The 15060-nt window shown below is 42.8% G+C and overlaps 1 protein-coding gene across 1 annotated transcript in view; it reads right to left on the bottom strand.

The window, feature by feature from the left end:
• Window positions 1–13533, bottom strand: part of LOC143001519 (metal transporter CNNM4) — a 38460-nt gene extending 24927 nt beyond the window's left edge. Inside the window, exons 1-4 of the mRNA XM_076151158.1 lie at window positions 12119–13533; window positions 2515–2658; window positions 2007–2141; window positions 172–341 (exon numbers count right to left, since the gene is read on the bottom strand). Of these exons, the coding sequence (XP_076007273.1) occupies window positions 172–341; window positions 2007–2141; window positions 2515–2658; window positions 12119–13523 (1854 nt within the window). The 5' untranslated portion in view covers window positions 13524–13533. The remainder of the gene's footprint in view (window positions 1–171; window positions 342–2006; window positions 2142–2514; window positions 2659–12118) is intronic.
• Between the last annotated feature and the right edge of the window lie 1527 nt (window positions 13534–15060).

The raw sequence follows: 15060 nt of genomic DNA, 5'->3' as shown, positions 1-15060 counted from the left end.
CGCCTCCTGATTTTTTGCATTCAGACCTGCTGTTTCATCTTCTGTGCACTAACTGGATGAATGAAAGAACAAACAACCACATGCACACACGAACACATGAACACACACACACACACATATCGCTCCTTCAGCCTATCTCACCCCCCCCCAGCACCCTAAAGCACCACATACCTGCAGGATGAGGACAAAGTAGTCGACAGCCTTGCCCCTCTGGTAGACGTAGTGATGGGGTGAGCGCTTGTCGCTCTCGTTGAACTTGATCTCCTGGATCACGTCGGGATGACGCAGGATCCTCAGCAGCACCTTGTCTGAGATCTGAGAGGGGCTGAACAAGCTCACCTCTGCAGGAAGAGAGGGAGACGTTTTTACTTTGAGGTGGTAATCATTTTAAATCAAGATGAACCATAATATTGCTGTGTTAGAAAAATTGTTCTGACTTGCTTGTGAATTGGAGTTTTAACACTGTGAAAGTACATGTTTGGGTACATCACAAGAACAAAATCACTGCCTCAAAACTGTCCTGAAGAATAGCAGTGAAATAAATAACCACCATCAACCTCTGCGTTTGAGATGTCAAGAAGTGATGGATGCTCATATGCATGCATGCAGAGGCGGTGTTAAGTGAGTGAATATGTGCCCTTGGTGAGTTCATTTTCATTACGTGCCAGTTCCCTTGCCTTCTAACTGGACTTTGGCCAGTGGGATGTGACCTCTGCAGCGCTGCAGAGCACTTGGGAACGTGTCGAACACATCCGTTTGGCAGCCGTTAGCCAAAACGCGCTGCCAGGAGGAGACAGCATTAGCTGCCGCTAGCATGACGAGGCACTTCAGCGTTTGGCAGACAGCTGGGTATGTGTCTGCTTCTGAAAGCGAAGTGTCAGGCTGCGTCTGAACTCTTCTGCTTTCGGTTTTCTTTATCCGTATCGTGACAAAAGTGTTTCTGTTTTTATTGGACATGCGGTTTCCCTTCTCTTTCTTTTCTGTGTTTCTCTATGATAGAGCCAGAGTGTTAGTGGGCTGCTGCAAGCTATTTTGCATACTTGTACTTGTACTGTATGAAGATAAACAAGGGGCAAATATGCGTTAAAATACAGATATACATGTGTATACAAAGAGTTCTCTTAAATGCTCTTAGTTTATGTCTGAGATAACTGAATAACACACAACAGAATCGGCTTCTAGTTGTCATCATGTTGAGTTGAGTGTTGAGCCAATGATGTACGTGTACAATTTTTCAAAGTTTGTTTAATGGCGTAACTTTGAGGTTTGGTGTCGCAACAGCATGCCGAAGTCTTGCGCCAGTCAAACTGCTGACCATTCAAGCCAAGTTTAGTTAAGTTCAGCCAACAACAGAATTAAGGACAGAATGGTCATCGCTCATTACTGTTTCTTTTCCTGACAGATATAGGTGTGGAGCTGTTGACTTAATATATAGACCAGAATAAAAGAAGGTTTGGCTTGTAAATGTTTGCTTTGGTTGGGCAATGGCTAATTCCTACACAGGTCTATACACCCCACCCTTCACTGTATATCACACTGTTTGCGCTCAGGTTGTTCCTTTGTGCCTTAGCTGAGAGTGGGGAAGAGGACAGCTGCACAATCAGTTTACAATCAACAGCAGAAAAGCTCATAAATATCTCTCAAAGTTCTTCCTTCCTACATCTGTTCCTCCTATATCCTCCTATTTTCTTTCTTTTTACATCCTTACACTTTTCTAACTTTGCTTCAATAAATGTACAATCCAAGATTTGTACTTCCAATATCTTAAATGTATGTGGTACTTGTCTTTTACTTCCGTTCTTCTTCCATTACCACCTTATAAATAACTCCCACAATGGTTGAGATGTTGCGGATGGGATATCAGCAAGGTTTGTCCTGTGCTGTGGTGTGGTGTGGTGTGGTGTGTGTGTTAGTGTGTGTGTGTGTGTGTGTGTGTGTGTGTGTGTATGTGTGTGTGTGTGTGTGTGTGTGTGTGTGTGTGTGTGTGTGTGTGTGATGTTGCTCACCTGTAGCGAGGAACCGATGAGCAGCCAGCAGCAGCTGAGGAGAGATCTTCACTTTCGATTCACTCTCATGTTTAAAGGCAGAAAAGTCTCTCTTATTCTTATTGGGTGCCACTTTTTTCCTTGTGCGGTTATCAGCTGTGGACAGACAGACAGACAGACAGACAGGCAGACAGACAGACAGACAGACAGGCAGACAGGCAGGCAGAAATCAGCATCAATCATGTAATTGTTATTAAAAAAAATTATTTAGGCCGAGGACAAATCTTAAAAATGCCTAAAAACATCAAACGGGAAATCCACAGGCTGCAGGGCCTAATTCAAAATAATAGTTGCAGTTCTATAAAGCCTGTTTCACATACAACAAAAAACGAATTAAGGATCAACACATAACTACAACTGACCTCATCTTCACTGGCTGTAAAGCAATCGGGCAGCCTATCAATCAATAAATTGCCGATTGCTTGAACAACAGCAGTGATGAGCAAAGAAATCAAAAAAGCCAACTCACTGTAAAGATCTGATTCATCCACGATCTCTGATTTAATAATTTCTTCAATTACATCTTCAAGCGTGACCAATCCCAGCACCTCGTAGAAAGGATCTCCCTCCCCCTCGTTGTTCACCTTCTGCACAATAGCCAGATGGGATTTTCCTAAATGAGACAAAGAGAGAATTAGTTATCTCGTCATACAATTGATCCATCAATCACTCAGTGTCATTCAGTCAACGACATGGCAGGCAGTGTTAAGGGAGTGTGGCCATGGCGACAGCTCTGTTTATTCTTCCAGATTCGGCAAACAGGAAAATGGTTGTGGTGTGTGACAAAGAGAGAATTACTACTATCATCCAGGTTTTGCTGCCTGAAGTGTGTCTCCATATCTCTCCATTCAGTCTCAAACTAACTTGTCTTTTGTCTTTGTCGTTTCTGTGCAGAACTGCATATCCAACAGATCGTCGATCACGATCTTCCATGATCGTGACCATGATCAAATCCGTCATAACAATGCTGAACGTGTGCATTCAATGAAAACAAACGTGGCAACTGTGACAAGTGGGAGATTTGGTGGCACATCTGAGGCTGACATTTGGCTTGTGCTTGCTGTGAGGGCACAGGCATGTGTAATTCCTGTCTTGTTTGGTGTAATCAATTTAAAAAATGGAAACAAACAAAGTAGACAATTTTTCCTTGTACAAATGGTGAATTTCCTTGGTAAAGTCCTTTTAACCTGCATTGTATTAAAGTGGCCACATAAGTCTCAGTAAGGCAAAGTTAAATATCTGGGAAATGAACCAGAGCACCTTGCTGAGCCCCCTACCCTCACCCACGATGATGACAAACATCTACATCATCATGGCTTCAAATCTGATGCCTGCTCTCTTTTAACTCTGACCCCGTTCTTCCACACCTCCCTCGTTTGCACCACTAATAGCTTGTTAATGTGTACATGTCGTTACAGTTTGGGCGGGGCCAGGACTTTGGTCTTGCGGCGTCACTCTACCACAAACAAACATACACGTTTGCACACGCACACAAGACACATACCCGACTGAAGTCTAACCGCTTCCAAGTGTGGATGTTGCAGCTGCGACATCATGTCCACACAAGTGCCCAGTTGGCAAACAAGACGCTGATACCAAGTGTGAATTATTAATGACATCAATGGCAGAGAGAAGCACTCAGAGGATCATTGAGGGATCAGATGGAGAGGGTGGCACATATTCGTGTTCTAGTAGTGTAATTACATTTTACTACTTGAATGAGTTTCACTTTATGAGTGACAATCAGATATGACGACAATTTTTGAAGAGAAAAAAGCTAAATAAAGTGTTTGACCTTTGACCCTAATTCAAGCAAATCCTTATAAATATTGTAGGACCGCCTCGACTGTCAAAAGAGATGACACCTGAAAAAGCATCTGGTCTCACATACACATAGTTTATCCTCACTGTCCTGAAGGCTCATGCCGTCGTGGCTTGAGGAGAGATAACATGAGACAGTGGAGGGGACGGTCAGTCACAACAAAAACTCATCGACATTTATACTCAGTGTCTTTGTTCCCAAACAGAGAGCAGCAGTCAATAGGGACTCAGAGGAGACTGAAATGGCCAGCCATTAAATGAAGACCAAGGGCAATAAGATTTACTTGTGTGTGTGTGTGTCCTTGATGTCAGCCTGCATGCCGTGGCAAGTGGGCGCCTCTGGCACGGGGACACAAACACAGCACACATTCCTAGCATTGACCTTGCTTGGTTTCACACACAGGAATAGAGAGCAGAGAGTGTGAGGGATCTATTTTCCAGGAGGCAACCTTCACTGAAGTATTCTGCCATGTCACATCATGTGAGGTCAGAGATGACGGGCTGTATATTTAGTCTGGACTCACACGTCTCCAGAGCACAGTGGGGCCGGACATTCATCTCTGGCTCGGTCACAAGGCTGGAACTGAGACAGTCGTCCTGCTCACTTAACAAGCTTTTTTCATCAAAGACGTTCTGTCATCAATTTGTCTGAAAAGCTGAACCATGATACTGATGTCACATCATCATGACATCATCGCTGATTAGGTTTATGTCGTACATAACATGTCAGTAGGGTGACATTTCTTGGCTGGTGTGTAAACATCTTAGGGAGTGATATTGACCGGATGGAATACATGAGCCCACAGAATCCCACGGTACGACTGTGAATACAATCATTAGCTAATTGTTGTTCAAGCCTTACTGTAGCAACCAAAACAGAGACACAATGTAATGGAAAAGGCCACTCATGTGTGTGTGTGTGACCTCTCTCTACTCGCTCTGCAGTGCTGAGTCAATATTTCAGAGGAAGCGGGACCCCAGGGGGCATACTTACCCTCGGTCGCTAGAGAGTCACTTGAGAGTCTATCAACTTCTTTAGAAAACACACACACGCATGCACACACGCACACAAAGGAAGTTCATCCAAGTGCAAGCTGCTTCATTCAGCCAGGACCTGGGTCTTGAAAATAATAGATAATAATAATAATAATCTTTGAAAATAACTCTCAGATTCTCACAGATATCATATTTTATCCTGTGAAATTGAAATCCCTTGCATTGGTGACATGTGGTCTTCAGTTCAGGGTTTGGTTGTGTAATTTGGGTGGATTTTGAGAGTAAAGGTGCTAAAATATGTTGGATAGGAAATTTGTCTATATCACATTCTCAGTAAAAAACAAAGTGGTTTGATAACTTCAGCCTCTGTTCAGCATTCAGTCGGATGAATCTCACAAAAGCGCAAAGGGATTTTCTCTAACTTGCAGACGAAGCAAATGGTGAGATCAGAGAAGAGACGCGTACCGAAACAGGAACGTCGAAACACATTGACCTTTGTCATAAAGTACAAAGTTGCTGAGCTACAGACCACAGCTTCTCTTTCTGTCGTACACCAATAACTGACTAACTGACACCAGCACTGATTTCACACATGAAACACAACTCCTGAAGATCTTTGACCCTAACCCCAACACCTGTACAGCCCGACGCAATCCACTATGACCGAAATTAAGAACGTTGGGTTTTTGTTCACCGCATCAGAGTAGTGGATTGTACATGTGAAGATCTGCTTGCTTTTGGCTGTTTAACATCATGTTCATTTGCATATCTTCACACAGATACTGCTGCAGGACTGATTTAATTTAATGTGTCCTTCTTTAGCCTGGTAGCGGTACTGTCACTGGCATGTCAGCCTGCTGTGTTTATTGACATGAAACTTCAACGACAAAGAGCTGGGGTGGGGGGGGGGGGTGGGGGGGTCTGTATAAGACAGGAATGTCACACACATACCACCCACGCTCAAACACAAATGACCTCATGTCCACAGTGCTGACCACAAACAGAAAACATGCATGCACTGAGGGGAGGAAGTAAACACGTACGCTCAGAAATATGCACATGGACAAACACACACTTGCATACATGCTCTCTCACACACACACACACAAAACACAAAAGCTTGTTTTGCAAGCTTTTCTAACCTGTTTTTCCAGCTAAAGAGCGACAGCTCAACCAGAAACCTTTATGCTTTTCAGATTGTTTCATCTGAATAATTTCAAGACAAAAGTCAAATATTTCCCAATAAAAAAAAGGTAAAACTTGGATTTTATGCAGAAATGCAGAAATCCTTTTATTCTGTTGTCTTATTTCCTGCACTGTTAATGATTTCATGAACTTGCATATTTGGTGACACACATCCCCCTTCCCCTTGTCAACACCTATAAATACCGGATATTTGATTAAACACACTCCAAAGAAGTGGTTAGAAAACCTGTACCAACAATGTATGAGCAAACAAGGTTCAACAGATTAGGAGAGGAATCATATTTCTGTGTGTGTTTTAATGCTAATGTTACATAATATGATGTGTATCTAAACAGCCCAGATGGCTCAGTGCGTGTGTGTGTGCGTCATGCTGACCTGCCCTTTCCCAATGCAGACTGAAATCGTTAGGGCCAATACAGCAATTTACTCACACACAAGCAGCATAAGCACACACACACACATACATGAAGTTGGGAGGGAGTGGAATGAATGCACCGGCAGCACTTCAACCTCCAATGACAAGACAGGAAAAAAGAGAAAAGCAGACGCCTGATAAGAACGCAGAGAGAAATCAGGGAGAAAGGTGTGTGTCTGTGGCCGAACCAGGCTTGGAGTGACCTCACGAGCACACACACATGCTAATGCTGACCTTGCTGTGTTAAAACAAACTCTAAAACAACGTCTGGAGGTTTAATAAGGCCACATGGAGCCCTGAGTGGCTCAATCAGGCCATCAGTTCACTTTGAGTGCAAAGGTTTTCACTGTTGCATGCTTGTATTTGATTTAGGTGTCAGATTTGCAGAAATGGTGCACATATAGTGACAAATAAACCACTCGTGCAGGTATTATGTCGTACAAATGAAATCAGAGCATTCAGTCAGCTGAGAGGGGAGTGTGAGTGAGTTGTTTGTGTTTGTGCAATTTGGTGACCCAGCAGAAAAGGAAAATGTCATAAAAATAGAAAGTCAAAGTTTTGTCAACACTCACACACGCCGATCTATATATGGATTAAATGTCATCTCACGGCTCAGTATTATTACATAATCTAGTGTTTCTTATTCGTCTGCGGGGTGTGGTGAGTGTTACAAGACATAATGGCTGCTTTCTATCTAATCATGTGGGGCTTTTTTTGTCCTGATGAAGATTTAAGATTTCTGCACATGGTGTCCATTAACAATGTAAGCAAAAACGATTTTCCATCCAAGACAGTCAACAATATATAGAGAGAGAGAGAGAGAGAGAGAGAGAGAGAGAGAGAGAGAGAGAGAGAGAGAGAGAGAGAGAGAGAGAGAGAGAGAGAGAGAGAGAGAGAGAGAGAGAGAGAGAGAGAGAGAGAGAGAATCCAGAAAAACAGGAGAGGGAGAGAGGAGGGGGCTAACGTTGGAGGACACAGTCCACCCAAACAATCACTTCATACCGCGTGACAAAGGCCTTATCAACACCTGGGTTTGGCCAATCTTTTACACCCACTCACAAAACCTTGTGTGTGAGTGCGACACATTGTTGGTTCCTTTTAAATTTTCTTTTTTTAAGGGGAAACCTAAAAACTGTTACCTGCACTATAATATCTCACATGATAAATTCAGAGCACTTTCCCACAGCATTAAGCACAATAGTATAGTCAGTACACAGTTTACATGCACTTAATGCAGTTAAGGCAATAATTCTGCTTTTGGGAACAACATGTACACATCTTAATGCGAATGGAATTGGAACCATTTAAAGTATGCTTACTCTGAGTAACAGTTACAGAAATGATATGAGTAAACCAATTCATTAGGCCACAAACAGTACACACACACACACACACAACTCTGCAAGGCCAGTGTCATTAAAGAAAACAAAGACAGGTGGTTAATGTGTGTGCAAGTGCAGGTACAAAGTCAAAGAATAGTAGAAGAACATAGGACAAGTTAAGAACTGATTGCAGGAGAGACGAAAGGGGGATGGGGGACTAGAAGCAGACAGTAAGAACAAAAGAATGATGACACAATAAGCTAAATAAGAATACAGTGAAGGGACCGTAATCCTTCTCATCCGGACAACAACTAAAAAGCTGTTAATGTCATCCCGCTCTAGCAAAGGTGGGTTTGAGAAGAGAGAGACAGATCTGACGAGCGGCTGCTGCTAAAATCAACACTCATCAAAGTGAAACAAATACAGCTGGGTCCTAAGCACTGGGTGGGGTGGCCAGACAAGTGCCTGGGCACTGATAGAAAGTCCAGACGGTGGACATCCTAGACAAACCTGACAACCACAAAACCAAAGCTAAGACGCTCCATTTCCCAACAGGAGCAAAGTGTTGAGGCTTAATATGGAATGCAGTGTTTAGTCTTCACATTGAAAGTCTTCACACTTGGGGGGCGTGGGGGGGGTTATTGCTTAAATCAGATCAAAATCAAAGTTTAGCATCTGTTATGTAGTCTTTACTTACAAGTTTTAAGTCGAATATAATACAATAAGAAGTCTAATGTGATATTTAGTATATGACGTAATCCCCACTCACTAGGAAGGCTTTTAAAATAAAGTTGACCTGTGCACACACAGAGCCACTGCTGGATGCCATCGTCATGACAACTGATGCCGAGCAGCAAGTGAAGGAACTTAAGGTGTAAGTGGGGAGTCGGGTCAGCGGCGAGGCGGGGGGGCCAGCCAATCATCAATCCTGTATGTAACCACAACAACACAATCCACCACTGCAGGGCTTAAGACGGCACCGTCACAGCCCGGAGCTTCAAGAAAGAGGAAAGAAATGTTTTCCCCCACTTCTTTATGGCTCAACGCGCATTTATATGATGCTGTGGTCCTACACTTCCAAAATATGATCACCAGTGTGGCAAGGGTAAACTTTGACCTTCTGTCAAGGTTCTGTAAGAAAAGTTTGATTCCTCAGGAGTAGGCCCTCATCTTTAATACCCAGTTCTGGTTGCTTACTCTGAAAATGAGCTACTACTGTATATACTGACAGCTGCCATGCATGTACTTGTAATGAAGTCATAAGGAAAACATGAAGACATAACATTACAAAACCAAAGAGTCCATCATTTTAGCTGTGTTCACTTTGATTCTACTTAAGGAGTTCTTATGTATGAGTCTGTATGAGTAGCCATAAAATCTTTCTTTAAATGCTCCCATTATATGCGTGGAATATGAATCACAAGGCTCATTCTGGCCGACTGCTTCCTCTGATTCTGTCATGAATCATCTAAACGGTCAACCGAGAAACAGTCAACTGTGTCACGGCCCCTAAAAGATTCCATGAATTGGTTCTGTGTTAAACCGCGCCTGTGTTTATAAAAATACTCTAAATAAAACCATATTTGGATTAATCTGTTTACATGGTTTGCTGACAAAATGACTCGTTTAATACTCCTGTTCCCATAGTACAGAACACAGCCTGATGAATGAGTGAGGATGCTCATCCTATACAACATAAACGTTTCTGTATTCAACAAAACAACCTTTGAATTCAACAGCTACTGTATATATATATATATATATATATACATAATAACAATGTGCCCTCATTTTTGCTAACCAAAGCGATGTTTCACATGTAACAATATGAACTTTGTCCAATCTGACGTGTCTGTGTTGCTTTTCTGTTTCATGTCAATGTCGATTTGGATTCTTTTACAACAAAAATGTTAAATGATTTGAATCACTGATTAATAGCTGAGATTACAAGCATAGTTCTAACCCAGATTAAATTACTACACCACCAAACAATCTAAATGTACTGAGGCAGCTATGGAGACAAAAAGGTCATCATTATTCCTCACTGTGCACGAAAAAGGACACAGTGAGAGTGTGAGGCTCTGTCTGTGTCTGTGTGTGTGTGTGTGTCTGTGTGTGTGTGTGTGTGTGTGTGTGTGTGTGTACTGTCTGTGACCTTGAGACAAGATTCCTGAGAGAGGAAAAATAAATCCCTGTAGTGTTGGTGTGTGACTGTGTGTGTTCTCAATGGTTGTGCATGTGTGTAAATAGGAGAGTGTGCAAAGTCAGAAGCAAACTCAGGTCTGCTTATACTCAAGATTTGTATTTCAAAGTCGCGCGAACAGTGTAAGAGTCCACTTGATCGTAAACACAGCACATTTGCATTAGCATTTCTGCATTATTTAACCATGACAAGTGTTGTCAGGCCTGCATCCTCCACAACAACAACATCTAAGAGCTACACTGAATAAATGCAAAGCAGTTGACAGCTCAGACCTGCACACTGGCTGTAATGCAAAGTCATACTTGTAATTCTAATAATAGAAATATATAGAAATAACAACATTGTATTTCGTCAACCATATCTGATTATTAACAGGTTGTTCAATAAATTGCTACATAACAAACAAGACTAAGAACATAACCTCTCGGCAATATGAGTAACCTTGAACAAAGCACATCTACTAGCAGTTCATTTGAATGTCATATGGCCACATTCACAAATATGGTTGTGATTTATGGTGTCTGATACCACAATAATCTGAATATGGAGGCAGGTGTTTGTGATCATCAGGGGGGCAACTTCTCAGTAACTGGTGCCCAAGACATGGAGAAGATCCAACAACAGTGTCCCTGAAACACGCTGACACAAATTGCTGATTCAATTGGACAACTATGCTGAAAATCCATTCATTGAACCCAACATACAAGTAATAACCTAGGCAAATCTACTCACACAGGCTTCAGCCAAAATGCAAAACATATATAGCCATGATCCAATAATTTCTATTCGTTTCTATTGTATATCTATTTCTTTTGTCTATTCGTATTCTAGTTGTCAACAAGTACACGAGGTACCCCAAGTGTTGTTGGCTTGATTCCAATTGTAGAAAATGAGGATAACAGTATCAGCAAAAGCACAGAAGTTAACATTTCTGGTAGTAATGTGGCACAAAACAGCAGGATCCTACACTGCATTTGCATGTACAAATTTGTATGTTGTGCGTTTGCATGTGTACATTGGGTACATTTGGTTACGTACCTCATATTTCAAGAAAAATGGGGAGCGGTCAAAAACAAAAGCATGACGCAAACCACTCACTCTCCCTCAATACGTATTTTGGTGACAGCTTTTCAGGTAGCGTTTCCTCCAACACTATTATCTATCAACAGGACCAACACTGATGGTTGATAACTCGAAATAACTCAATATTAAACCACTTTTCACAGCAGTCACAGCACAAATTGTCGGTGTGTGTGAATAACAAACTGCAACATTCTATAATGTCCACTAGAAAAGGTCACAACATACAACACAACAAACTACAATCTGAGGTCTGAGAGGTCAAATCAAAACCTCTGACAGTTTTAACAAGAACTCAACATGAGCTGAGTGTAAGCAGTGTAATTGTGTTACTTTGTGTCGCTTTGTTTACAAAGATATGGATGATTGGCTTGGCACCTCACAGAAGCTTAACACACACACATTCAAGGGGAAAATGTGTTCACAAAAGGAAACCACTGAATGAATCATGAAACTCATCATCACAGTGACTCATCAGCATGCAGAGATTCCGGTGATATGCAGGTGCTCAGATGCGTCCAAATTAGGACTTTGTCATTTTTAACAATTTCAAACTGCTGTTGGTTGTGGCACGACACCCTCAGTAATAATAACGGATATGAAATACTTTTGAGGTTTATGAATCTAACTGAATGGATACTCCCGCCTTTGTCCCGACTGACTGACCAACTGGCCTATTATCTATGTGGAGGCAGGGATTCACACCCCTGAGCATGGAGATTACACACAACCTTTGATTCAACAGGGGTTTCTCGACCACATGTCACTGTGTTGCACAGGTTGAAATACAACAGAACACAGAAATGCAAGATAGAATGCCAGAAACAGATAAATCTAACCTAGATCTCTAACACCATATTGTGTATTTTAAACAGTGTATAGGGCAATTGTGAAATGGTCAGTCCTTGTTGCAGCTATAGGAAAACTCAACCCTGGTCCAACCGTGAAACTAATAACTTCTCTATCACCAAATCTAGACTTGCTGACCTGCTCACCCACCTCCCCACTCCCATCACCTTCAGGCACAAACCTTTCTTGAACTCCTCCAGCATGGAATCCAGCTTGGTGTCGTGGAACACGAAGTGGACCGGGTGGTTGTAGAACTTGGTGATGGTCTTCAGGGTGGTGCAGTCGTCCGGGTCCACGAAGGCCAGGTCCTTCACGAACAGGATGTCCACGATGTTGGACCGCTCGTCCTCGTACACTGGTATCCGTGTGTAGCCACTCTCCATGATCTCGGACATGGTGTTGAAGTCCAGCACGGCGTCACTGTGGATCATGAAGCAGTTGGTGATCGGGGTCATGACATCCTCCACCGTTTTGGTCCTGAGCTCCAGCGCCCCTTGGATCATGTTGAGCTCCTCTTTCACCAGGTCGTTGTAAGGCTCTGTGACTTTCAGCATCTCCACCAGTTTCTCCCGGTTGTACACGGTGCCGATCTCCTGACCCAAGACGCAGTCCAGGAGCTTGCTGATGGGCCAGGACAGAGGGAAGGTCAGCAGCATGAAGAGCTTGGTGAGCAGGATGGTGTTTGCCCCGACTGCAAGCCCGTGGCGAGAACACAACGCCTGGGGGACAATCTCCCCGAATATGACGATGCCGACGGTAGAGGAGACCACGGCGCCGACCCCAGAGTTGGTGAGGTCGTCCAGGAGGATAGTTAGGGTAGTGTTGACCAGGACGTTACCGAGAAGCAGCGAGCACAACAGGTAGTTCCCCTTCCTACGGATGGGTTCGATCTTCCGGGCGTACTTTTTCTCCTTCTCCGTGCCGCAGCTCTGGACGATACGGAGCTCCATAGGGTCCAGCGCCATCAGCCCGAGGTTGAGCCCACTGAACATACCGGAGAGCACCAGCAGCAGGGCGATGATGATCACCTGTAGCCAGATAGGCAGCAGGGATTTCTTCACCTCCACCACCCGGAGTCTGCCGTCTTTCTCGTCCAACAGATGCCACTCCTGCTGGTTGTCGCGGACGCACAAGGTAAACACCTTAACCACCTCGCTCTTTCGTAGCTGCATGACCTGCAGACTGACAACGCCGGACGTGCCCTGATTGCTTACGTTCATGTTCCCCTTTATTAAAACATCCTTAGTGTGTTCGTAGCAAGACCTGTTGAGAGGGATGGTTTTGTCTAGGTCAGAAGTATCCTCTTTTTCACTGGCGTAGAGTTCTGTAAACTTGATGCGCGTTGAAGTCTCTGGGAGCATCCGTAGCCCGTAGAACCTGAAGAGGATGTCGCTGCCCTCGGTCACCTGAATAACCCCATCCGCTGTGGTTCCGGCCGGCGTGTCGCTCCTTTCCAACCTCATGCCAAGTATCTTAGAGTCGGTGCCCAGCCCCGAGCCCGCGGCCTCGGTCTGCCTGCCAGCCAAAACACAAGAAAAGACGAATAAAGTTAGCGTAAGCACCCTTCCACTCGACTCTATCGCCATATTTGTTTCGCTCTCTGCAAACGGGAACTGACGTCACCTACTCCTTTCCACAAAGCCCGCCCCCCTCATTACGAATGCAGAACATACAGCCAATCAGTGATCGAGACGTCATAAAACACTTGCGCGAGCTAAATGTTATCCAATTGCAGAGGGGCAGCGCCAGCAAGTTAACAACAACACAAGATCGAGACCTGTACTTTCAAACGACACAGGCGCCACCTATAGTCTGGAGCCTGCAGGTGCACACGTGTTGTTTGTGATTCGAGGCAAGGAACTGATTCCATTACATTCCAGAGGGAATTATATCTTGTTTTCGATTAAGCCCCTCTACATTGCTCTTTTTTAAATATATTATATATGTTGTTGTTGTTTTAAATTCATATAATTGTTTTATTTTATTTTATTTTACATATTTAACACATATTTTATATTTAATTAAGATAATTATGCATTAGGCATTTCATTCGATGCCTTTACTTATTCATCTGTGATATTAGCATTTTCTTGTATTTGTATTTCCCATTGTACTCTGCATTGACTTATCTTTGGGGTTAGATATTGTACAATGCCATGTCTTACACTGGTTGTCTATATTGTTTTTTAACCTGTATTTGAAACTGTTGTAAGTGTACTACATTGAACAAACATTTGTCAGCTGATACTAAAAGCAATAAAAATCCAATTTCAGGTTCTTCAACACACTCACACACACCAACACACTTAGTGTCCGGTCCCATTCAAAATATCAGTATCTCATTGCATATTCTCATGAATCATTTAAACACTGAAGGTACAATACAAACAGAACACATGTCAATTTCAAAGATCTTATTACATTGACCCTCCCGTATCATCCTCCACCTTATATTTCACCCCATTCATCCAAACCCTACACCTATATATACACCTATCATACCTATTGCTCTCCAACGTGTTCTTTAAGGAGTGTTATATCAACTTTGAACAATCATTCATGATTCTCAAAGAAGTATGAGTCAATGATGATCATTGACAAGTGTGACATTAGCTCCCCCTTCCATAATTACTGAATGCAAAAAAAAAAAACTGACTCGCACACAAATACTAACTGCTATCTGAAAATGGCTTTGACCGTGAGAACCAGGAGAACTTCCTGAATGTATTATGGCCCAAAAAGGCCAGAAAGAGCAAACATTGGGGATGACTGAAAAAAAGACATGGAGAAGGCTGAAAAACATTTAATCTGTATTCTAAACTTGTGATATCTGAAAAACGTCTGAAGAACATATTTGAAACAGCTGAATGGGTTAAGTCTGAAGGTCTGAAAAAATGTTTGAATGGTTTCTCTGCCTGAAAGTAGGGAGAAGATAGAAGGGCTTGAAGATTCAAGTGCCTGAAGTAAATTTGAAGACATTTGACAATAGATTCCAACAGGGATTTTACAGCTGAGTGATACTGAATATTATGGAAAATATATAATATATGTTGGAATGGTATCTGTAGGTATAAGTATGCCAAGGTTAGGAGTAAGTGATATCAAGACAGGCGGGTGCGCAGA

Source organism: Genypterus blacodes, unplaced genomic scaffold (assembly GCF_046128005.1).
Source record: "Genypterus blacodes isolate CSIRO-AG114 ecotype Tasmania unplaced genomic scaffold, CSIRO-AGI_Gbla_v1 ptg000053l_1, whole genome shotgun sequence".
NCBI classification, from domain to species: Eukaryota; Metazoa; Chordata; class Actinopteri; order Ophidiiformes; family Ophidiidae; genus Genypterus; species Genypterus blacodes.
The sequence above is the reverse complement of the archived record's forward strand: the minus strand, read 5'-3'. Positions and strand labels throughout refer to the sequence as shown.